Genomic DNA, 26,739 nt, shown 5'->3' on the forward strand with positions numbered 1-26,739 from the left:
CAAATATTCCATAGAGAAGCATTTAAACTATCCTAAAGCAAACTGAGAGCCAGTGAAGCTTTATCAACAAAGGGGAAACATGATCATACTTTTGTTTCCCAAAAATAAGCTTAGCTGCAGTATTCTGTATTAACTAAAGTCATTTTAGACTGCTCTGCTTAATGCCCAAATAAACTGAGTTACAATAATCTAGCTGAGAAAGCACAGTGGATTGTACCAATATTGAGAAATGTTCTTGATGCAATGGTTTGACCTTCCTCAACATGCACAGACTAAAAAACACTTTTTTGTCAAGGAATGTAAGTGATGAGTCCAAGATGACACCCAGGACTCTGAGCTGTTGATAAATCAAAGTGCGGTTAAAATTTTTAATAAACATAACCATCTGGATAGTTTCCAAGATGGTGGCTCTGAATAAGGAACAGAATTGAAACCATTGCATTAAAACATAGAGAAATGATGTCAGATGACCTGTGGCCTATCCAGTCTGGTCTCCAGATGCAGCCCCAAGCTCAAAGCTTTTCAGAACTCGGACAAAGTGCCGGATTTTGGAAAAGCTGTCCGGATGCCCTGACATGTCCTCTAAAAGGATATGTCAGGGGAAACCCAGAAGTTTGGTTGGGGCTTCCATTTATGGGCGGAGCTTCCATTTATTATGTGCATAACTTACAAAATACTGTAAATTGCATGCATCCCTGCTATATTTAGGCGTAGCCATGGAAGGGCACAGGCCCACCCATTGTGGCCTCAGGCCCACCCAGAAGCAGCTCTGTAGCTGGCAGGGACCCCCAAGCTCCTCCAAATGAAGACTCTCAGCATCTCTTCCTGACCCCGCCTCCCCGGTACCTTTATAGCATTTAGTTCTTCACTAGCAGCGAGAAGCAACACATTCACCCTGCTCGCACCAGCCTGAGTCTTCCCTCTGACGCAGCTTCCTGTTTGCAGCACCAAGACGTTGCATCAGAGGCAAGACTCAAAGCTGGCACAAGGGGAATGAGTTGCTGCTCGCTGCCAGTGAAAAGGATTTAAAGGTAGCGGGGTGGGAGGAGTGAAGTGAAGTGACTCCGATCGCCTGGGGGGGGAGGGAGAAAGGCCAGGCATCGAGGTTGTTGTGCCTACCCACTTTGGGATCATGATCACCCAAAATTGGATGTTGAGCTACAGCCATAGGTTACTCTAGTATTCAATAGTGATATCTGGTTTCCATCGTAAACTAGGCTCCGATCATGTGACCTCGGGGTCCCTAAATAAAGGTGCCTAGCTTTAGAATGGCCTCCTTAATGCATGTGTGTACAAGCAAAGTACAGTAAAACCTTGGTTTACGAGCATAATTCGTTCCGAAAACATGCTTGTAATCCAAAATACTGGTCTATCAAAGCAAATTTCCCCGTAAGAAATAATGGAAACTCAAGACGATTCGTTTCACAACCCAAAAACTTTAATACCAAATACTATACGTACTTGTATTGCAAGACCTCAATCGTTTAGAACAGTCATTACACTCCCGCAGCGTCAGAGAGAGAGAAGAACCGTCGGCTCAGTTGTGATGATGTGACACGTGTATACTGTATGTACACTTCTCCCTCCGTATCCACGGGGGATAGGGGCAGAGCTGGGCCGCGAATAATATTCGGGCCGGTTCTGCCCCTAACCCTCTCTTCCCCCTGGCTATTTTAAGCCCTATAAGCCTCCCCCTTAAGCCTTACTTGGTGGTCTAGTGGGTGTTCAGGGCAGGAGTGATCTTCCCACACTCCTGCCCCGTGCAGATTGCTCATAGGAAATGGCTGCCTTGAGCTCCTGTAGTCTCTTGAGCCATTTCCTGTGAGTGATCTGCACGGGGCAGGAGTGTGGGAAGATCGCTCCTGCCCCGAAAACCTGCTAGACCACCAGGTAAGGCTTGAGGGAGGGCTTACAGGGCTTAAAATAGGCCGAAAAATTAAAATGGGTTTTTGGGTTTAAAACTGTGAATAACCGAATCCACGGATGCTGAAACTGTGGATTCGGAGGGGGTAGTGTACTCGTATTGCAAGACTTTGCTTGTTTAGAACAGCACTTTACTCTTGCTGTGTCATAGAGAGAAGAACCATCGGCTCAGTTGTGTGTACTGTGTGTACTTGTATTGCAAGACACTGCTTGTAGATCAAGTTAAAATGTAATAAAATGTTTTGCTTGTCTTGCAAAACACTGACATACCAAGTTACTTGCAATCCAATGTTTTACTGTATTTTCTAAAGTTGCATTTTCTGAGGTTATTTTTCGTAGGATGGATGTCAGTGGTTTCCCCCAAGGTCAGAGTGAAAGTGAACAGTTTTGATATAAGAAGCTTCATATGTTGTGCGTATCAGATTGAAGTTTAGTTTCAGATGAAGTACAAAGAGGACGCGGGCTGCCTTTATCTCAACTGGAGGCGCCTTCTGGCTGTCATGCCGGATCCTGAAAAACCTCAGATCTTGGCACATGTAAGATGTTTTCTCAGCCCTGTGATGTGTACAAAACCTTGTTTTTTTCCCTTTTTTTTGTTTATCCAATGATTGTTAAGCTCTTCCTTAACCGAATCTCCTTACCTGGTTTGAGCATATTAGCATGCTGGTCATCCTTCTGAACTGTGTCACCTTGGGGATGTTCCAGCCCTGTGAAGATGTGAATTGTAACTCCGAGAGGTGCAGAATACTGGAGGTAAGAAGCTCTAAATTACCGTATTTGCCGGCGTATAAGACGACTGGGCGTATAAGACGACCCCCCAACTTTTACAGTTAAAATATAGAGTTGTTATATACTCGCCATATAAGACGACCCCTTCTTCCGCACACCTTCTGCACAACAAATAAAACTTAAAAGAACATCAGAATTTATTTCAACAATTTTAATTAATTCACTAAAGCTGAATAGAACAATAAACCCATGGGAGCTGCCATGCTATTTGTTTTCTAAACTGTTAACCCAACTGAAACTGTCAATGATAGAAGGAAGATAACACATAGAGGGAGAGAGCAAGTGCCGGGCAAGTCCCTAGCAAGTTTGCTGGCATGACAGTTTCCCTTTAAAAGCCTTCAAAAGCCTCCTGCTCGCCCCCGCAACTTCCTTAAGGGCTAGACTCCACACACGGCCGCATGTGCGAGAGACGTAGTAAAGAGAAAAGGGGTGGGGCCAGAGCGCCGCTGCTTCCCGCTGCGCAGGATGAAGGAGCTGGCACCCTTGTCACACTGATGTCCCGCCATGGCCCCGCTGATGTCCCGGCAGGTTTACTAGTACCGTAAGCACCGTAAGGAGGTAAGGAAGGAGATGTTAGGGCATGTAAACAGTACCCGGCGTATAAGACGACCCCCGACTTTGGGGAGGATTTTAAGGTACTGAAAAGTCGTCTTATACGCCGGCAAATACGGTACCTTGTTCAGTAACAGAGAGAAAACTTCCTTTTCCATATTACCATTGTAAAATCGCCTCTAAAAGTGTTTTTTGATTTTTGTTTTTTTAATTGCAAATAAACCCCTCTCTACAAAACCATAGCACGGTGCAAATCATTTGCAGGCAAACTTAACAGTGAATCAATTGCTGTCGGAAAATCGGCCAACAGCGATTGAGTCGCTATTATTAGTGAATCTAGCTCTTGGTTTCTATATTAGTCGCCTTAAAACTCTGAGAAAGGTGTGTCCCATCCGCTCGCCTTTCCCCAACCTACCTGGCAAACCCAAGCACCATAATCTTACTGACAGAGAATTAAATTGCTAAATGCCTGTGGGCCTGGTTTTATAAAAACATAAGAACTGCCACTGCTGGGTCAGACCCGTGGTCCATCGTGCCGAGAAGTCCGCTCCCATGGCGGCCCCTAGGACAAAGACCAGCGCCCTAACTGAGACTAGCCCTACCTCCATACATTCTGGTTCAGCAGGAACTGTCTAACTTTGTCTTGAGTCCCTGGAGGGTGTTTTCCCTTATAACAGCCTCCGGAAGAGCATTCCAGTTTTCTACCACTGTCTGGGTGAAGAACTTCCTTACGTTTGTACAGAATCTATCCCCTTTTAACTTTAGGGAGTGCCCTCTCGTTCTCCCTGCCTTGGAGAGGGTGAACAACCTGTCCTAATCTACTAAGTCTATTCCCTTCAGTACCTTGAATGTTTCAATCATATCCTCTCTCAATCTCCTCTGCTCGAGGGAGAAGAGGCCCAGTTTCTCTAATCTTTCGCTGTACGGCAACTCCTCCAGCCCCTTAACCATCTTAGTCGCTCTTCTCTGGACCCTTTCGAGTAGATAGTAAGAGATCCATAGTTTCTGTTTTTGCACATTTAGAATGGTAACTTTTTTTGAACACAACTTTCCTTTTGTTGCCTTGGCAGATACTGACAGATTTTCAAAGTTTAATCGGATGTTCTGTTCAACCCGTTATAACAGTAATTTACTCTTCTCACAAGTATTCCTTTCTAGAAAGACTAGAAAATTACATCTGACGTTGCATTTGGTGCAGACTTTCAATTGTAGATATCACCATTAATTCTGCTCCAATATGTTTGGAGATCTACAAAAGCAACACAGCCCACAACTTCCCTGAGAAATTCTTTATTTTGATAGATTCTTTATAGCTTGCCAAAAGGCCGGCCTGAGTTTCGTAACAATGTGAACCCTTAATGAAATATGTATATAAAAGAGAATTTGACTGCTAAGATTTCAGTATCTCAAGAAGCTGTGAATCCCATCATTGCTGCCTCCTTAGTTTGGGTCCAATAAAGGGATGTAATGCAGCTAATTATTGTATTCCATTTTGCCGCTCTGGGAACCACTTGACTATGCGATGGCAGCTCAATACCACTCTCATCTGTAGGGTTGGGTAGAACACCCTTGCTTTAACTCAGCAATATACGAATAATGCAGAAGTGGCCAGTGACTGTTTGCAATAGCCCTGGGGTCAAATTCTATAAATAACACTGAAAAGATTGGGACTCAGCCAGTATGCTATAAAGTGTGCCCAGGTACTTGGGACCTGGGTTGGCCACTGTTGGAAACAGAACACTGGGCTTCATGGACCTTTGGTTTGTCCCAGTAGGGCAACTCGTATGCTCTCATGAGCTAAGTATAGAGTAGTCAAGGCATCGTGACATCACTGCTGAGGTTGGCTCTTAGGCATTGGTGGAATGAGGCATTATGACATCACAAACTCAGCTCTGGAATGTTGCTGCTCTTTGGGTTTCTGCCATCGTGACATCACTGCTGAGGTTGGCTCTTAGGCATTGGTGGAATGAGGCATTATGACATCACAATCTCAGATCTGGAATGTTGTTATTCTTTGGGTTTCTGCCAGGTACTTGGGATCTGGGTTGGCCACTGTTGGAAACAGGATACTGGGCTTAATGGACCTTCAATCTTTCCCAGTATGGCAGCTTTATGTTCTCGTATGAGCCAAGTCTAGGACAATCGAGCCATTGTGACATCACTGCTGAGGTTGGCTCTTAGGCATTGGTGGAATGAGGCGTTATGACATCACAAACTCAGCTGTGGAATGTTGCTGCTCTTTGGGTTTCTGCCATCGTGACATCACTGCTGAGGTTGGCTCTTAGGCATTGGTGGAATGAGGCATTATGACATCACAATCTCAGATCTGGAATGTTGCTACTCTTTGGGTTTCTGCCAGGTTCTTGGGACCTGGGTTGGCCAGTGTTGGAAACAGGATTCTGGACATGATGGACCTTCGGTCTGTCCCTGTATGGCATCTCTTATATTCTTAATTTTAAACATGTACATAGACATGAGACCGATCAATAAAAGAAACTTGATGGGTTAATATGCTTTTTTCACATCCTTTGCACAATTTTCCCTCCAGTACACTTCTATTTATTAACTCTGTGGACCTCATCAATGTTTGGCACTGCCCTATGTGGAGAGTCGATCACTGGTAAAGTAAGTTGTTCAAATGGCAGAATATCAAATACTCACAAGCAAACATAAAATATAACAGAAATGTATACTATTACCATATCACTTGACTTGGTAAATTGTCATCTTCTGCTTTCGAGGTTGTCTCTCAGCAAGGAACTCACGTTCCTTGAACAATAATGCCCTGGTGGTTCCATCTGTCCGTGTAATTCACCGTGAGGAATATAGGAAATCTATATTCTACGTGCATGGTTATGGAACCAATTACCTAAGCAACTGCGAGGGCTTGGTGGTGTGGACCGTTTCACAATTTTGTTGAAAACATTTTTGTTTAGGGAGGTATATAAAGGATGATTTCCTATATATGTTTTAAAGTGCTTTGAAGTTTATTAAGAAATTGCTGTTTTAATGTATTTGTTTGTTATGAATTATGAACGCTGTTCAAAAAGTATCAGACCTTAATTTTTCTTGCGTATACAAAGCTAGGGAGGCATGGTTTGGTGCACATATGTAGGCGACCCTAATACACATGCTTGAATATTTTCCCGCCTACAGAAGCTGTCAGCCGCTGGCAGACCGCCAATGAGTGAGGAAGTGTAAGTGAGTGCCATCTGATTTTCATTATTGACAAAATGACAGAAAAAGTTGAACAACGCTACCGCATTAAATTTTGTGTATAGCTTGGCGATTCCCAAATGGAAATGACTGCAAGATTCAACAGGCCTTTGGGTTCAAAGCAATGTGTACCACACAGATAAAGGCGTGGTACAACCGCTTCAGAGATGGCCGCACATCAATGGAGAGTGAAGCACGTTCTGCTAGGCCCTCAACATCCAGAAACGAGATCGTCATTGACCAACTGAGAACCCTGGTGATGCAGGATTGTCGAATCACAGTTGGAGAACTGGCAGATGAGGCGAGCATCAGCGCTGGATCCGTTCATTCCATTTTGACTGAGGATTTGGGCTTCAAGAGAATTTCAGCGAAGTTCGTGCCAAAGCTGCTAACGAATGAGCAAAAGCAACTCCATTTGGAGATTGCACAGGACATGCTGGAGACTGTGAACAGCGATCCCAAATTCCTTAGCACAGTGATCACTGGCGATGAGTCCTGGGTTTATGGGTACGACCCAGAAACCAAGTTGATGTCATCACAATGGAAGCATTCAACATCCCCGAGGCCAAAAAAAGCAAGGCAGGTCTGCAGCAATGTCAAAGTTATACTGACCGGTCATCACAAGTACGCACCACACAGCACAACCATCACCAAGGGGTACTACCAAGAGGTTCTGCGTCGCCTTCATAACACTTTGAGATGCAAACGGCCGGACCTGTGGGCATCGGGCAAATGGTAACTCCATCACGATAACGCACCTGCCCATTCTTCACATTTGATACGGAGTTTCCTGGCCAAACACAACACACCTGTGATTCCTCAGGCTCCCCACTCTCCCGACATGGCTCCGTGTGACTTCTGGCTTTTTCCCCAAGCTGAAAATGCCCCTGAAAGGGACCAGATTTCAGTCAAGAGAAGACATCATGCAGAATGCGACGGACCAGTTGCGAGCAATCTCAAAAGAGGCGATCCAGCGCTGCTTCAGAAAGTGCCAGAACCACTGGACGAAGCGTGTGGCAGCCCATGGGGACTACTTTGAAGGAGATTAGTATAAGATTGTTGTATCCGAATACGAGTATTTTTTATGGATAAAGGTCTGATACTTTTTGAACAGCCCTCATATGTTTGTTTGAATCCACCTAGAAATGTGGATAGAGCGGAATATACATTTTTCAAATAAATAAATAGATTCCTAGGTCAGATAATCTTCCTGTTTGGTTTGCTTCATTCCTACATGAGAAAACATTTGGAATGCAAACTAATTCATCTCTCTCCTCGAAACAGCAACTTACTATTGATGTTCCTCACAGATCTGTCTAGAAAGCAGTTTGGTTTAATCTTTACCTGATCCAATGATTATGTTTATCCAGTCAGATGGCATTCAACCACTTTACTTTGCGGTTCCTCATGCTATCAATCTTCATCTGCTGAGGCATTGCCTGTCACAAACTGACCACTGGTTTGAAATAAATGATCTCAAAGTTAATCCTGAAAAATGTGGATTTCTGATCAGCCGCAGTTCACACCAACTCTGCACCTAAAACTGAAGAACTCAAAATAATAAGCGACACGCCAGCAAAATTTGATATATAATTCACTACTTGCAATAAACTTTTCATATAGGAAGAATTTGTGCTCAGAGACATGGAGGAAAAAGGGGAATAAAATCCCCCCCTACTAACAACTAGGTCCCAAATAGAAACACAGAGGACCTCAAAGACCCTGCAAGGCCACACACGGGCTCACACATACACAATCCGAACACTCAAAATCAGAAAAAACCCCAAAGAAAAGTAGAAAAAAAAGCCTCAGTTCAGCTTCATTTGGCAAAAAAAACCTCCACTTTCTAGAAAACCCTCAAAGGTTGGAAATACTTGCACACATGTAGGTGGAAAAGCCTGTAGCAGCCCTCAGAGGAACCACCCATATACAAAGCCAGGCCAAAATCAAAAAAAACAAATTGTGTGGCCAAGATCTGTACAATAACATAAACTTCTGAAAAATCCAAAAGCAGCAAAAGACAGAGAAATTTAGCTGAGTAGTTCACAGAGCACTTCACTCGGGACTCCACCCTCCAGACACCGCAGCCAATAAACCCGACGGGGAAATCTCCGTTTCGCTCTGCTGCTTCAGGGGTTCCAGTCTTTCTACCATCCAGATGAGAAGCCGGGACCGTCTGTTCATGCCACACACCAAACTCAGAACAGTTCTGGCATAAACCTCACCACCCGATCATTGCATCTCTTCCAAAACTACAATAAAACTGAATTGATATTGGGTCTTATAATAAATAAGGAGCACTTATCTCTCTATTATTTCTTTGCATCTGACGTGCCACGTTTCGATCCTTCTTCGGGAAGCCAAATGATAAGGCCCTTAAAACTGAGGGTCATAATTTGGCTCTTCAGTCTTAATTTCAGATTTTAGGAGTCATATTTGATTAGAAACATAGAAGATGACGGCAGAAAAGGGCCATAGCCCATCAAGTCTGCCCACTCTAATGGCCCACCCCCCTTGATTTTACTTGCTTTGACTTTTGAGTTACACATTTTACAGCTGTTAGAGCTTGTTTTCACGCATTTTGTCAGATTAGATCCTTGAAATCACTTTGCTTACATTAATTCATTCTTTGATCATTAATTGTCTGGACCATTGTAATGCACTTGACAGTAGTATTTGACTTCAGCTTATTCAGAACACAGTTATTCGCCCTGCTTCACAATCTCAGATTAATTTACCATGTTTCACCCCTTTTAAAGACAATAATTAGTTACCAGAGAGAACAAATTTCAGCAAAATATTGTTTCGTCAACAAATTTGAGTTAATCTGTAAGTATTTACAATCCTGAACGAAAAATATAACTGCACAATACATGACAAATATGGCGTGCCCAGTTTCTGTCTTAATCTGCAACTTTACATCCAAAATACAGTTCATAGGCCTTCATTGTCAGTGGAGTCATGCTTCTTCTTTGCACCTACAGACAGAACTCATCACAAATATAGCAGAAAGTGTCAGCATGATTAACACATTTTTACAACATTTTCAATTTAATTCATCAACTTCTTCTAGGAGCAGAGAGCATTTGATGAAGCTACTAAGTAATAGATTTAAAACAGACTGGAGAAAATATTTCTTCACTCAGTGTATAATTAAATTCTGGAATTTGTTGCCAGAGAATTTGATGAAATTGGTTAGCTTAGCAGGGTTTAAAAAGGTCTGGATAATTTCCTAAAAGAGAAGTCCATAGGCTATTATTGAGATGGCTAGGGAAAATCCACTGTTTATTCCTAGGATAAGTAGCATAAAATCTGTTTTACTACTTGGGATCTAGCAAGGCACTTGGGACCTGTGTTGGCCACTGTCGAAAACAGGATACTGGGCTTGATGGACCTTTGCTCTGTCCCAGTATGATAATTCTTATGTTCTTATGTCATAATATATTTAAACCTAACAGTGTTCATTTACTTGTAATATTGTGTTGATACACATATAAATTTTTTAAAAAAGTTTCTAGAATACCTTATAGTATAGAGAAAATTTGATGTCACTTCTGTGAAAATAACATAAGAATATAAGAACATAAGCAATGCCTCCGCTGGGTCAGACCTGAGGTCCATCGTGGCCAGCAGTCCGCTCACGCGGTGGCCCAACAGGTCCAGGACCTGTGCAATAATCCTCTATCTATACCCCTCTATCCCCTTTTCCAGCAGGAAATTGTCCAATCCTTTCTTGAACCCAAGTACCGTACTCTGCCCTATTACGCTCTCTGGAAGCGCATTGGCTAAAGCTCTTAACATTTGCATCTCTTCTTCCCATTGGCTAAGGCTCTTTGCACCTGCATTGTGATGTCACAGAACTTTAGTAACATAGAAACTTGATGGCAGATAAAGGCCAAATGGCCCATCCAGAGCATCCACTCTCTCCTCCTCTCCCTATTGGTTAAGGCTCTTAACATTTGCATCTCCTCTTCCTATAGGCTAAGGCTCTTTGCACCTGCATTGTGATGTCATAGAGCTTTATGGTTATAGAAACCTAGAAACATGATGGCAGATAAAGGCCAAATGGTCCATCCGCAGCATCCACTATCTCCTCCTCTCCCATAAGAACATAAGCAATGCCTCTGCTGGGTCAGACCCGAGGTCCATCGTGCCCAGCAGTCCGTTCATGTGGCGGCCCAACAGGTCCAGGACCTATGCAGTAATCCTCTATCTATACCCCTCTATCCCCTTTTCCAGTAGGTAATTATCCAATCTTTTCTTAAACCCCATTACCATACTCTGCCCTATTACGTCCTCTGGAAGCGCATTCCAGGTGTCCACCACACGTTGGGTAAAGAAGAACTTCCTAGCATTCGTTTTAAATCTGTCCCCTTTCAACTTTTCCGAGTGCCCTCTCATTATAGAAACAAAAATCATATGTAAAATCAAGGTAAAATTCAGACTAGTATGTTTGCTTTGAAAGTAATGAATAACCAACCGGCAGATCTTATTAATGTACATATTCTGCATATCCCATCACATAGGGGGGTGGGAGGGAATGGGACTTGTATACCACCTTTTTGTGGTTACACATTCAAAATGATTTCCATATATATATATGAACTTATTTTGTACCTGGAGCGATGGAGGATTAAGTGACTTGTCCAGGGTCACAAGGAGCGGCACTGGGATTTGATCCCACAACCTCTGGGTGCTCAGACAGCTGCTCTGCCACTAGGCCACTCCTCATCATAAAGATTAAACAAATAGGGTGACAAGATGCACCCTTGCCTAATACCACGCTTTATTGGAAACCAATCCGTATTGCCACATTCAGTTCTTACGGCAGCTTCTTGGTTTTCATAGAGGCTCTTTATCAGCTGAATTATGTGTTTTGGTATTCCCATTTGTACTTGACTTCTCCATAGTTTATCGCGATCCACACAATCAAAAGCTTTGCTATAATCGATGAAAGAGAAGTATACAGGCTTTTGATATTCTTTTATCCTCTCCAATATCTACCTAACATCGGCAATGCCAACCGAAAAGATCATTGCGCTCTGAAAATTCTGCGCTGCTGAAAGCGGGTGCTAATCCAAAATACGTGGAAACCAATGCAATGACCTTTTGTTGTGAGGGCTAAGATTCTGGAATTCCCTTGTTGGGCAAATACGGAAATGTAGTGATAAGGGTGCATTTTGGAAAACTACTTAAAACACAATGCGTTTCTTTAAGTAGTGATTTTCCCAAAGGATTCTATTACTTGTGTTCATTTGTTTTAGCTGTTGCAAAATTTTATGTTTGTAACACTTTTGTAAACCGTTTTGACTTAAAACGGAATAGAAATTTTTAAAATAAATAAATACAGTACTCCCCCGAGGTTTGCGGGGGTTCCGTTCCAAGATCCCCCATGAATTTCAAAAACCCACAAATGCAGTTTTTCGCCTGTCAAAAGGCAGAAAACGGCAGCTGGAGCGCCGGCGGGTGAAGAAAATCACTCGCAGTCTGCTCTAACCGCCTCTTCGGGCTACACCAATCAGGAGCTGCTTTGACACGCAGCTCCTGATTGGTGCAGACCGCGAATAAGTGAGTCCGTGATTTCCGAACCGCAAATTCGCAGGGAAACACTGTAAATAATGTCTCTAGTTCCTCAACCTTTAGCCACCCTTCAATCATCAGCCATTGTTGGCGTTATGAACGATAAGTTACAGATTGCTACTTGCAAGGTCCCAGCACAAGCCTGTTTCCTATTAAGCTGGTAATGATTAATTAGGATCACCATTAGACATCCCAGATATTCAGTGAACACAAATGATCTCCACTTTGTTTTATTACATTAACCCCCTCTTTGACAAAGGTGCGCTAAGCTTTTTAGTGCACGCTAAACACGCGCTAAACGATAACAAATTTTTCAAGTACCTTTCTTATTTCTAATCTTAATGTATATTTTCTGTAAACCGCTTAGAACCTAACGGATGTAGCGGTATATAAGAAATAAATTACATTACATTACATTACATGCATGTTGTCCTATGAACGCATTAGCAGTTCACGCTAAACTCACGCTAAACGCTAACACATGCATGTTATCCTATGGAAGCGTTAGCGGTTCACGCTAAACTCACGCTAAACGCTAACACATGCATGTTATCCTATGGATGCGTTAGCGGTTCGCGCTAAACTCACGCTAAACGCTAACACATGCATGTTATCCTATGGACGCATTAGCGGTTGCGCTAAACTCTAACACATGCATGTTATCCTATGGACGCGTTAATGGTTCGCGCTAAACTCACGCTAAATGCTAACACATGCATGTTATCCTATGGATACGTTAGCGGTTCACGTAAAACTCACGCTAAACGCTAACACATGCATGTTATCCTATGGAAGCGTTAGCGGTTCACGCTAAACTCACGCTAAACGCTAACACATGCATGTTATCCTATGGATGCGTTAGCGGTTCACGCTAAACTCACGCTAAACGCTAACACATGCATGTTATCCTATGGACGCATTAGCGGTTGCGCTAAACTCTAACACATGCATGTTATCCTATGGACGCGTTAATGGTTCGCGCTAAACTCACGCTAAATGCTAACACATGCATGTTATCCTATGGATGCGTTAGCGGTTCACGTTAAACTCACGCTAAATGCTAACACATGCATGTTATCCTATGGATGCGTTAGCGGTTCACGCTAAACTCACGCTAAACACTAACACATGCATGTTATCCTATGGACGCGTTAGCGGTTCACGCTAAACTCACGCTAAACACTAACACATGCATGTTATCCTATGGACGCGTTAGCGGTTCGCACTAAACTCACGCTAAACACTAACACATGCATGTTATCCTATGGACGCGTTAGCGGTTCGCACTAAACTCACGCTAAACACTAACACATGCATGTTATCCTATGGACACGTTAGCGGTTCACGCTAAACTCACGCTAAATGCTAACACATGCATGTTATCCTATGGATGCGTTAGCGGTTCACGCTAAACTCACGCTAAACTCTAACACATGCATGTTATCCTATGGATGCATTAGCGGTTCACGTTAAACTCACGCTAAACGCTAACACATGCATGTTATCCTATGGAAGAGTTAGCGGTTCGCACTAAACTCACGCTAAACACTAACACATGCATGTTATCCTATGGAAGCGTTAGCGGTTCGCACTAAACTCACGCTAAATGCTAACACATGCATGTTATCCTATTGATGCGTTAGCGGTTCACGCTAAACTCACGCTAAATGCTAACACATGCATGTTATCCTATGGATGCGTTAGCGGTTCACGTTAAACTCACGCTAAACGCTAACACATGCATGTTATCCTATGGATGCGTTAATGGTTCGCGCTAAACTCACGCTAAATGCTAACACATGCATGTTATCCTATGGAAGAGTTAGCGGTTCACGCTAAACTCACGCTAAACACTAACACATGCATGTTATCCTATGGACGCGTTAGCGGTTCACGCTAAACTCACGCTAAACACTAACACATGCATGTTATCCTATGGAAGCGTTAGCGGTTCGCACTAAACTCACGCTAAACACTAACACATGCATGTTATCCTATGGATGCGTTAGCGGTTCACGCTAAACTCACGCTAAACTCTAACACATGCATGTTATCCTATGGAAGCGTTAGCGGTTCGCGCTAAACTCACGCTAAATGCTAACACATGCATGTTATCCTATGGATGCATTAGCGGTTCACGTTAAACTCACGCTAAACGCTAACACATGCATGTTATCCTATGGATGCGTTAATGGTTCGCGCTAAACTCACGCTAAATGCTAACACATGCATGTTATCCTATGGATGCATTAGCGGTTCACGTTAAACTCACGCTAAACGCTAACACATGCATGTTATCCTATGGATGCGTTAGCGGTTCACGTTAAACTCACGCTAAACGCTAACACATGCATGTTATCCTATGGATGCGTTAATGGTTCGCGCTAAACTCACGCTAAATGCTAACACATGCATGTTATCCTATGGATGCATTAGCGGTTCACGTTAAACTCACGCTAAACGCTAACACATGCATGTTATCCTATGGATGCGTTAGCGGTTCACGTTAAACTCACGCTAAACGCTAACACATGCATGTTATCCTATGGATGCATTAATGGTTCGCGCTAAACTCACGCTAAATGCTAACACATGCATGTTATCCTATGGAAGAGTTAGCGGTTCGCACTAAACTCACGCTAAACGCTAACACATGCATGTTATCCTATGGATGCGTTAGCGGTTCACGCTAAACTCACGCTAAACTCTAACACATGCATGTTATCCTATGGAAGCATTAGCGGTTCGCACTAAACTCACGCTAAACGCTAACACATGCATGTTATCCTATGGATGCATTAATGGTTCGCGCTAAACTCACGCTAAATGCTAACACATGCATGTTATCCTATGGATGCATTAGCGGTTCATGTTAAACTCACGCTAAACACTAACACATGCATGTTATCCTATGGATGCGTTAATGGTTCGCGCTAAACTCACGCTAAATGCTAACACATGCATGTTATCCTATGGATGCATTAGCGGTTCACGTTAAACTCACGCTAAACGCTAACACATGCATGTTATCCTATGGATGCGTTAATGGTTCGCGCTAAACTCACGCTAAATGCTAACACATGCATGTTATCCTATGGATGCATTAGCGGTTCACGTTAAACTCACGCTAAACGCTAACACATGCATGTTATCCTATGGATTCGTTAATGGTTCGCGCTAAACTCACGCTAAATGCTAACACATGCATGTTATCCTATGGAAGAGTTAGCGGTTCGCACTAAACTCACGCTAAACGCTAACACATGCATGTTATCCTATGGATTCGTTAATGGTTCGCGCTAAACTCACGCTAAATGCTAACACATGCATGTTATCCTATGGAAGAGTTAGCGGTTCGCACTAAACTCACGCTAAACACTAACACATGCATGTTATCCTATGGACGCGTTAGCGGTTCACGCTAAACTCACGCTAAACACTAACACATGCATGTTATCCTATGGACGCGTTAGCGGTTCACGCTAAACTCACGCTAAACACTAACACATGCATGTTATCCTATGGATGCATTAGCGGTTCACGTTAAACTCACGCTAAACGCTAACACATGCATGTTATCCTATGGATGCGTTAATGGTTCGCGCTAAACTCACGCTAAATGCTAACACATGCATGTTATCCTATGGATGCATTAGCGGTTCACATTAAACTCACGCTAAACGCTAACACATGCATGTTATCCTATGGATTCGTTAATGGTTCGCGCTAAACTCACGCTAAATGCTAACACATGCATGTTATCCTATGGACGCGTTAGCGGTTCACGCTAAACTCACGCTAAACGCTAACACATGCATGTTATCCTATGGAAGAGTTAGCGGTTCACGCTAAACTCACGCTAAACGCTAACACATGCATGTTATCCTATGGATTCGTTAATGGTTCGCGCTAAACTCACGCTAAATGCTAACACATGCATGTTATCCTATGGACGCGTTAGCGGTTCACGCTAAACTCACGCTAAACGCTAACACATGCATGTTATCCTATGGAAGAGTTAGCGGTTCGCACTAAACTCACGCTAAACGCTAACACATGCATGTTATCCTATGGATTCGTTAATGGTTCGCGCTAAACTCACGCTAAACGCTAACACATGCATGTTATCCTATGGAAGAGTTAGCGGTTCACGCTAAACTCACGCTAAACGCTAACACATGCATGTTATCCTATGGACGCGTTAGCGGTTAGCACACGCTAAATCCGTGCTAAAACGCTTAGCGTGCCTTTGTAAAAGAGGGCCTAAGAGGGCCTGGAAGTAGGGTGAACGAGCAGAAGTGAACCAGGAGAGGCCCTTAAGCTTCCTTGATAAGGGTTTTAAGAAAAAAGGTCACTGAGTATCTTCCTCTCCTTGGAAGCTAATTGCTTTCTTCTTTTTCCCTCCCCCTCCCCCCTCCCTTTACCTCATGCTTCCCCCTTTCCCCTCCTCCTTTTTTAAAAAACTTTTTAAAACTTATCTCACTGTAATTAAGTTCTCCTCTCGCCCTGTTCCCCCTTGGGTCATGTCAGTTGTTTATTTATTGTTTATTAATCCATTTTAATACTTTTGTATTTACTGTTTTTACTTATTTACAGTATTTTGTTGTAAATCGTTTCGACAGATGGTATATCAAGAAATCAATAAACTTGAAGCTACTGTGAGAACAGCAAACCCAGCTGTCAGGGACGCACAGGGAGACGAGAAAAAGTTTGCAATAAATAGAAAAATAGGGAAGCTCTCTGCATTTTAGCTGTTCTGCAAAAAATATATAGGATGTTGGTTTCCTCTGTTATAAAGATACCTACATTCCGTAGGGAAAAAAAAAAAGTAAATCAACCTTGAGACAAGTAAGTAACAGCTATGAACGTGATACTGTGTGGTCCAGCCCAGGGACAGGCAATTCCGGTCCTCGAGAGCCACAGGCTGGTCTGGTTTTCAGGATCTCCACAATAAAATACGCTTGAGATCGATTTGCAGCTCAAGGAGGCAGGGCATGCAAATCCATCTCATACATATTCATGGTGGAGATCCTGAAAACCTGACCTGTCTGTGGCTCTCGAGGACCGGAATTACCTACCCCTGGTCCAGCCAAATGATGATACAATCCAAGTAAATCTCTACTTCTGGTGGGCTGGCAGTTCTGTTCATGACACTCATTTGGGTAAACAAACTAAGGAGGATTATCAAATGGCAGGACTGAAATTGGGATAAAGGAAGAATTGATGAAACCCCCCAGGGCTGTGAGAGCTATGAGAAGGTAGACTATGGACTTTCCTTTAATCGGAAACCCACTGTGTTTTGGTATGTGTCTACTAACCTGGTTCTAACTTGTTTTTTAAGATACTTTTGATTTCTGTACACTGCCTAGAAATTTGATTAAGCGGTATAAAATTTTTTTTTAATAAACTTGAAACTTGAGAGAGTCACCAGTATCTATGAGGAGTTAAAACTGGTTGGAGAAGGGGGGTCTGTTTCATTTGGAGTGTAGACAATGCTCCCTTTACGTGATGGAGGCCTCCACCTAAGTTCCTGCCAGTGGGAGGTGCTGTTTTACTGTTCCATTTTCAATAGCAAGTGGCAGGCAAGCTATGCAGGACTCCAGGGAACCTACCTGCCCCTAACAGTTGAAAATGTGATACTGAAATAGCACCCCCTACTGGCAGGAATGTAGATAGAAGTCTCCTGCACGGCTTAGAGAGTACATTGCTTTAATAAGTGACTTGAGCATGTTGAACAGCACTTTACATGATCAAGTAGGGGCTTATAAAATTTTCCTAGCCTATATGTACATAATTATAGGTGCTAGGAAAACATACTAGGGTGGAGTGGGATCAGAACTTATGCATGCATTTTATATAATACACACAAAGTTACGCCTATCTCAGAATTTTCTAGGAATCTATTTTATAAAGGCACAGAGGTGCCTATGTGCCTTGATGTCCTGTTAAAAAATACCCTCCTTATGCATTGAAAATAATATAAATTTGATTATTGGAAATGGGATAATAACACAGCACCTCCCACTGGCAGGAACTTAGGTGGAGGACTCTATCCCGTAAAGGGAGCATTGTCTGCAAGAGTTTAGGAAACTCCCCTCCCCCACAAAGCAGAATAATACAGCCTGAGAAAAAAAGAGTCCTCCTTTAAAGACCTCTTCTGATTACTTCCCCCACCTCACTTTATCTCCAAGATAATTTTGTTGTTCATTGCAGTGTTCTTGTATTACTTAACTGCTGAAATGTATTTTTCTTGAAAAGCTAATTTCCTTTTTTTTATCCAATTATTTCCTCTTCTAGGCTTTTGATAACTTCATTTTTGCATTTTTTGCTGTGGAGATGGTTATCAAGATGGTCGCTCTAGGAATCTTTGGACAAAAATGTTACCTCGGGGACACATGGAACCGTCTAGATTTCTTCATCGTCATGGCAGGGTTAGTACCAGAGCTAAGAAGTGGTCAGTGCGTGGCAGATCTTTATTGATTTATTCAATTTTGAAGCCCAGACAGGTTACAAAGTACATCCATAATAATCCAGACAGAACAGAGATGACATAATTTACATAAATTACAATATAGACATGACAATAAAACATATGCACTAAGTAGCATCTGGTGAGATGAGGTGGCGTAGGTGCGTTGACTGGGTGACATTTCAGGGTGAATGGCTTCAAGGTGCTGGGTTAGTAAAGAGGAAAGTTTGTTCTCCCTTGAGAAGAGGAGACTGCGAGGGGATATGATCGAGACCTTCAAAATACTGAAAGGAATCGACAAAATAGAGCGGGAAAAAAATGATTTACAATGTCCAATGTGACAACGGACAAGAGGACATGGACTGAAGCTAAGGGGGGACAAGTCCAGGACAAATGTTAGGAAGTTCTGCTTCACGCAACGAGTGGTGGACACCTGGAATGTTCTCCCAGAGGAGGTTATTGCGGAATCCACTGTTCTAGGATTTAAAATCAAACTAGATGCACATCTCCTTACGAGAGGCATAGAGGGATATGGGTGACTAAAATTACGCCAGGTGTACATCTGGCTGGGCCTCCGCGTGTGCGGATCGCTGGACTCAATGGACCAAAGGTCTGATCCGGAGATGGCAGTTCTTATGTTCTTATAATGCCTCATTCCACAGTGCCTCAGAGCCAACCTCATCAGTGATGTTCCAATGGAGTAGCAACATTCCAGAATCCCAAAGAGTAACAAAAGATTCTACAACCCCAAACAGTATCAAGATTCCAGAACCCCAAAGAGTAGCAACATTCCAGAGCTGAGATTGTGACACGGACAAAAGGACATGGACTGAAGCTAAGGGGGACAAGTCCAGGACAAATATCAGGAAGTTCTGCTTCACGCAACGAGTGGTGGACCCCTGGAATGCTCTCCCAGAGGAGGTTATTGAGGAATCCACCGTTCTAGAATTTTAAAGCAAACTAGATGCACATCTCCTTACGAGAGGCATAGAGGGATATGGGTGACTAAAATTACGCCAGGTGTACACCTGGCTGGGCCTCCGGACTTGATGGACCGAAGGTCTAATCCGGAGATGGCAGTTCTTATGTTCTTATGATACCTCATTCCATAACACCTTAGAGCCAACCTCATCAGTGATGTTACAATGGAGTAGCAACATTCCAGAATCCCAAAGAGTAACAAAAGATTCTAGAACCCCAAACAGTATCAAGATTCCAGGCAGAATCTCAAAGAATAGCAACATTCCAGAACCCCAAAGAGTAGCAACATTCCAGAGCTGAGATTGTGACACGGACAAAAGGACATGGACTGAAGCTAAGGGGGACAAGTCCAGGACAAATATCAGGAAGTTCTGCTTCACGCAACGAGTGGTGGACCCCTGGAATGCTCTCCCAGAGGAGGTTATTGAGGAATCCACCGTTCTAGGATTTTAAAGCAAACTAGATGCACATCTCCTTACGAGAGGCATAGAGGGATATGGGTGACTAAAATGACGCCAGGTGTACACCTGGCTGGGCCTCCGGACTTGATGGACCGAAGGTCTGATCCGGAGAAGACAGTTCTTATGTTTTCACAGCCTTCCTGAAGTTCCAGAGTCCGTCTAGTGATCTGACAGATGAGGGGATGGTGTACCAAAGTCTGGGTATGAAATGTGAGCAGGCACGTTTGCGGCCAATCTGCCAGCAGCCTTAATAATGGTTCTTAGAAGCTCAAAAATGTGATCCAGGGAAAAACCTGTGGCGTTACCATGTCATTGATTCTACTGAAAGTGATTCTTAGTGGCAGTACAACAAGTCTGCTCAAAGTGATAAATGTTGGACCGGTGCTGACCACACCCCCAATATTTACCAGACAGGTTTTGCACTTACCATGCCTTAGATTTTGCTACTAAGTTGCAGGACCTGCGAAACCTTAAAGCGCTTCAGTAAGCATCCCTCCGCTATGTCTTTCTCTCACTGGGTATGTGAGCATCACATGTCCCATATCCTCCCAGCAAAAGGAAGCCTTCTTTTACAGTATAGTTTAGAAATATGAAAATATTTCAGATTTATGTTGAGAGGAAATATCTATAAATGGCATTCACATAGCAATTTGCAATGTTTTAGCTGTATGCATGGCGATAACTCACTTTCAGAAAGGATAATGGTACAAAGTAATGGGGACATCACTAATAAGTTAATGGGTGTCAGGTCAAAGCGCGCCGGGACAAAGGCGCACGCAGACAACTGAGCGCAATGCGGAGGTGCGCGCCGAAGAAAATGACTGTTTTAAAGGGCTCCGAAGGGGGTGTGGGGGGCAAAACCCCCACTTTACTTTATACAGATCGTGATGCGTTGTGGGGGGGTTGGGGGGGTTGTAACCCCCCACATTTTACTGAAAACTTCACTTTTTCCCTAAAAAACAGGGAAACAGTTAAGTTTCCAGTATAATGAGGACGGTTACAACCCCCCAAACCCCCCACAACGCCACCGCGATCTGTATTAAGTAAAATGGGGGGGGGGGGTTCCCCAACAAAACTCTTTTTCTTCGGCGCGCGCTTCTGTCTTGCGCTCAGTTGTCGGCGCGCGCCTTTGTCTTCGGCAGTTTTGTCTATGAACCAAGTTAATATCACCTCCAAGTTAATTGTCTAGAAGCATCTCCCCCATGAAACAAAAGCTTTTACATATCTTTATTGGCTTCTACGTACAACTACTGATGTTAGAAAGCTCCTGTTTATATGGGGAGAACCATGTGATGTGTAGATTTCAAGGGGGCATCGTGTGGGTCCGGATAGGGCAAGGTTTGGAGGCAGGATGAACTTCTATGTGCAATTCAGCATTTTGCAAGACAAGACATGTGCCCAAAAAATCTCCACATAGACATAGAATCCTTCCCCCCCCCCCAAAAAAAAGCATTAACATTCATCTCCTGCTCCCCTGAGCTTCTGACAAACTACACAAATGCCCTCTGAATCCCCTCACCAAAGACAGACCCCCAAGAAAGACTCCCACCCCCATGCCTCTTCTAGGTCTTACCCAGTCTCCATGGTATCTCGGGAGGGTGGGGGGAGGGGCAGGGTCAATCCACAGATGATTCTGGCAAACACTCAATAACCAAAGATGAGACCCTGCAGACAATTCTGATCTGCTTTCGAAAACTTACTGTCCTTCCAGCAACTGCAGCAAATTTTGCAATTTTGCATTAGCTCATGCTTGCCTGGTCTTCCTGCATTCATTCGTTGATCACACAATTCTCTTGAATCTCCTCCTTCTAAGTGTTCTAAGTGATGCTTTAGGAGAGGAAAGGCTCAGAAATTATCTACTTTGGATGTGGACACATTTCCCCTCATGGGATCCATTTTGATACTACATTAGCACAGCCAAACGCCGTAGAATGTGAATCATCAAGCCATACAGCAGCCCAAAATGAGGACTGGGTGTTTCCTTTCAAGGAAGCTTCCTCACCTCCATTATCACACTGCCTGCTCCATTCGTGATGCCCTCTCTCTGGTGCAGTGTGCAGCTGGACGGGCGGTTGGGATGAAACCTTCCGCCCAATGAGTGGCGGCGGCCAAAAAAGCAAACAGGATGCTAGGAATTATTAAAAAATGTAATGTAATGTAATTTATTTCTTATATACCGCTACATCCGTTAGGTTCTAAGCGGTTTACAGAAAATATACATTAAGATTAGAAATAAGAAAGGTACTTGAAAAATTCCCTTACTGTCCCGAAGGCTCACAATCTAACTAAAGTACCTGGAGGGTAATAGAGAAGTGAAAAGTAGAGTTAGAGGAAAAATAAAAAATAAAATAAACATTTTAACAAGACAGCATTGATCTAAATACTTTGGAAGGTAGAAGAGAGGAGAGAAAGGAATAGAAGCAGAAGGGGGAGCCGTTGAACAGTAGAATTCTGCAGCATCCACTATCTCCTCCTCTCCCTATTGGCTAAGGCTCTTAACATTTGCATATCTTCTTCCCATTGGCTAAGGCTCTTTGCCTGCATTGTGATGTCATAGAGCTTTATGGTTATAGAAACCTAGAAACATGATGGCAGATGAAGGCCAAATGGTCCATGTAATGTAATGTAATGTAATGTAATGTAATTTATTTCTTATATACCGCTACATCCGTTAGGTTCTAAGCGGTTTACAGAAAATATACATTAAGATTAGAATTAAGAAAGGTACTTGAAAAATTCCCTTACTGTCCCGAAGGCTCACAATCTAACTAAAGTACCTGGAGGATAATAGAGAAGTGAAAAGTAGAGTTAGAGGAAAAATAAAAATAAAATAAACATTTTAACAAGACAGCATTGATCTAAATACTTTGGAAGGTAGAAGAGAGGAGAGAAAGGAATAGAAGCAGAAGGGGGAGTCATTGAACAGTAGAATTCTGCAGCATCCACTATCTCCTCCTCTCCCTATTGGCTAAGGCTCTTAACATTTGCATATCTTCTTCCCATTGGCTAAGGCTCTTTGCCTGCATTGTGATGTCATAGAGCTTTATGGTTATAGAAACCTAGAAACATGATGGCAGATGAAGGCCAAATGGTCCATGTAATGTAATGTAATGTAATGTAATTTATTTCTTATATACCGCTACATCCGTTAGGTTCTAAGCGGTTTACAGAAAACATACATTAAGATTAGAAATAAGAAAGGTACTTGAAAAATTCCCTTACTGTCCCGAAGGCTCACAATCTAACTAAAGTACCTGGAGGGACAGTAAGGGAATTTTGTAAAAAGGGACTTGTCCGGGTTCTGAAAAGCTTTGAGCTTGGGGCTGCATCTAGAGAGCATCTGCGCACGCACGGATGCATGCGAGCATGCGTGTGTCATCATTGTCTCACACCCGTGCATGCTCAGAGGCCATCCAAACGCGGCTCTGAGCTTGAGAACAGGAGGTGCAGGAGGCGGGGCTGGGTTGAACTAGGCGGGACTGAGGGGTGGGGCCACATGTCCAGATTTTACTCGTGTAAAATCTGGTAACTCTACTTATACAGGCCTTTTCCGTGTGCCAAGGCTATTTTTACCTGTAAAATGGCTAATTTTCTCATTGTTGTATTTATGAGCACTCAAGTCCGCCCATTTTGTAGACGTAAGGGGTCGTGTGGGTTTTCTTGCCCCCTCTCAATCTCCCCTGACATGCACCTTCAAATAAACTCAGCAACATATTTCATAACGTGCAAAGATTTTTCAGTTATCGTAGGATGTCCGAGCACGCCCCACGGTTCACCGTTTTTAAGCTGCGCAAGGAACGCATTTGCACCCAGCGCAGATTAATAAAAGGACTCCATAGTCTCCAAAATAAAATTTTTAAAAACCCAAAGAAGATTAAAAATTCTTGCAAAAACAATGGAAACTAAACCAAATAAATTCTTAGCCCACACACTAATCTAATCTAATCTTTGGTTTATAGACCGGGTCCCCTCCCAGTGGAGCTCGACTCGGTTCACATATAATTAAGACTAGAGTACAGAGCAGAAAAACTAATTAAAAACTAAAGTACGTAAGAAAAATAACAATAATTATATCATTTCGTTGAGGCTGTAGTTAAACCATTTAACAATTGCGAGAACAACAAAGTTTTCAGGAATTTACGAAATAATTGCAGCTGGCCTAAAAGCCTATTGAAGCGGGAAGCTTTAAACTAATTTAAACTAAACCTTAAGTTTATATACCGCATCCTCTCCATAATTATAGAGCTCGGCACGGTTTACAAGAGCTTGATATAAGGAAGGAACAGCTAGTGGGGGTTGGAGGGGAAGAGAGCATCACATTTTTGAGAAATAGCCTAGTTTTCAGGTGCTTTCGGAATAGTTGGAAGGAGCCCAGATTTCCATAGTGGGGCAGTGAGGTTATTCCAAAGCTCGGTGATTCTGAAGAAGAGAGATTTCCCTAATTTTCCCGCATAGAGGATGCCTTTTAGCGAGGGATAGGATAGTTTAAGTTTGTGGGTGGATCTGGAGTTCCGAGATAGTGGAATTAGGGGAGGGAGGATGCCTTGTAGGGTCTTAAAAGCTAGACGGGCGCATTTCAAATGCTAGATCTCTACAAACTTGAAAACAAAAGATCGACTGAGCTTCCCTTACCAAATGCATCGGCTACTCCCCAAACCCTCCAGACAGCACAATGTAGAATTATGGGAAGTTCACCGAAAAAAAAAACCCCCTTCCAGGCGTCTCGGTAAATTCCTTGTGAATTTCGTAACATATCTATGGAGTCGTTTTACTCACGGCTCCTTTTACGAAGGCGCATTAGCGGTGTAACGTGCGCTAAACCGCCGTCCGTGCCAGCCGCTATCGCCTCCTCTTCAGCAGGCGGTAGTTTTCTAGCTAGCGCGGGGGTTAGCGTGTGATTAAAAGACGCTGCGCATTAAACCCGCTAACGCGCCTTCATAAGGCGCACTAACCGATTTAGCTCACGCTAATCTTTAGCATGCGCTGAATCGGCGGGCGCACCTTAGTAAAAAGGACCCCCAATGTGTCTCGCCAATTAGCCTTACTAAAAACCCTGCGTAATGACCGCTCGTGTGGTTAACCGGAGCCGAGTCGAATGGCTCTATATTTGCAGGTTCAGTCCCTGATAGATGAAATACAGCTGAGAATTAATGGGACCCTCATTTTAAATTCTAATTAAGAACAGCTTAGTGGCTTGTAAAAGAGCATTTAAGAAGGATTTTAGTACAGCGTATAAGGACCTAATTTACTAAGCTTTTATCCCTCCCGGAATGGATAGAAAACCTACATAAATCTGGTGCTAAGTGGAAGGGGGAGCTGGGCTGAGCTCCTCTAACATACGTCTTCGTCTGTCCCGGACCCAGCTTGAGTCAGGCTGTCCCCACCTAACCTCACATTAACGAACATTAAAAAGTTGTGACTTGATTTCTTTATTGATACGCTCTCTTTGTTTTTCATCTTGTGGGAACATTAAGTTGTCATTTGCCAGTTTTCATTAGTCGGAAAGACTGTAGGCAGGCTTGAGTAGAAATCATTCTTAGATTTGGCACGAGGTCTAGGGGAAATCGGAACGGCAGACTGCAAACGGGCGTCATCTCGGCAATCTTTCCCTTATCCAGGTAGACAAAGTGAGTGATAACTCTGAATGTGTAATAAGGAGCACCGTACGTCAAAGAGGCTTCCTGCCTTTGGTCTGTTATAGAGAGGGAGGCGCTGGGAAAGGAAAGGGAAGAGTAGGGGAGGAGAGGGGGAAGAGAGATGGACTGTGAAAAGGAGAATAGAGCTAAAGTGAACGCAAGCTGGGGAGGGATGGGATGTGGAAAGAGAAACAGAAAAGAATAGGGAGAGGAAAGGTACGGTCGGAGGGAGAGGCTGAGAAAAGGGGTCTGAGAAGAGGTGATCAGGTTGCTTTTAACTCGTAACCCCCTCTCGCTTGTAAAGCACTTATCCCTGAGAAACCCCCTACTTGTCCTGTCTGATTAGATTGTAAGCTCTACTGAACAGGGACTGTCTCTTGAAGGTTTTAACATAGAGCACTGCATATGTTTACTGTGTTTCCCCGAAAATGAGACACTGTCTTATATTAATTTTGGGCCCAAAAAAGGCACTAGGTCTTATTTTCGGGGATGTCTTATTTTTTTTCATGTACATGATCATCTCTCCCTCCCTCTCCTCCACCCCAATTCTTCCTCTTTCCTTTCTCTCCCCCACATGTGCAGCATCTTTCCTCCCCTCTCACCCATCCCCTTGTGACTTCCCTCTGTAGCATCTTTAGTTCCCTCCCTCCCACCCCGCCTCTCCCCGTGCAGCAGAACCCTTGAGCAGCATTTTTCTATCCCTCCCTGCTGCCGGCGAATCCAGGGACTAGGGCTTATTTTCGGGGAAACACGGTAGCAGTGCTACAGAAATGATAAGGAGTAGTAATAGTAATCTTTATCCTGTGTATAAACTAGCTAACCTAAGCCAGATGTAGTACACAGTTGCTCCTGCTTGCCTGGTCTTTCTACGTCCGTGCATTCATTTCACAATTCACTTGCATGCTGGACAGCGAATACTCTCCTCCTAAGTGATGCATTAGGAGCAGGAAGGCCCATAAATTATCTACTTTTGATGTAGATACATTTTCCTTCAAGAGATTTATTTATGGCTTCTGATGCTGCATTCGTAGCCAAAGATGAACTGGAAGAGAAATAGGAGAAGACCGAATAGGTTCTGCAGAAAACAGAAACGGCAAAAAGCAGAGAAAGCCAGGGGGATAATGATGTCACT

The 26,739-nt window shown here is 43.3% G+C and overlaps 1 protein-coding gene across 1 annotated transcript in view; it reads left to right on the forward strand.

The window, feature by feature from the left end:
• Nucleotides 1-2,571: 2,571 nt before the first annotated feature.
• Nucleotides 2,572-26,739, forward strand: part of CACNA1H (calcium voltage-gated channel subunit alpha1 H) — a 304,694-nt gene continuing 280,526 nt past the window's right edge. The window contains exons 1-2 of the mRNA XM_033914172.1: nt 2,572-2,676; nt 18,358-18,491. Coding sequence (XP_033770063.1) covers nt 2,584-2,676; nt 18,358-18,491 — 227 coding nt within the window. The 5' untranslated portion in view covers nt 2,572-2,583. The remainder of the gene's footprint in view (nt 2,677-18,357; nt 18,492-26,739) is intronic.

Source organism: Geotrypetes seraphini, chromosome 11 (genome assembly GCF_902459505.1).
Source record: "Geotrypetes seraphini chromosome 11, aGeoSer1.1, whole genome shotgun sequence".
NCBI lineage: Eukaryota > Metazoa > Chordata > Amphibia > Gymnophiona > Dermophiidae > Geotrypetes > Geotrypetes seraphini.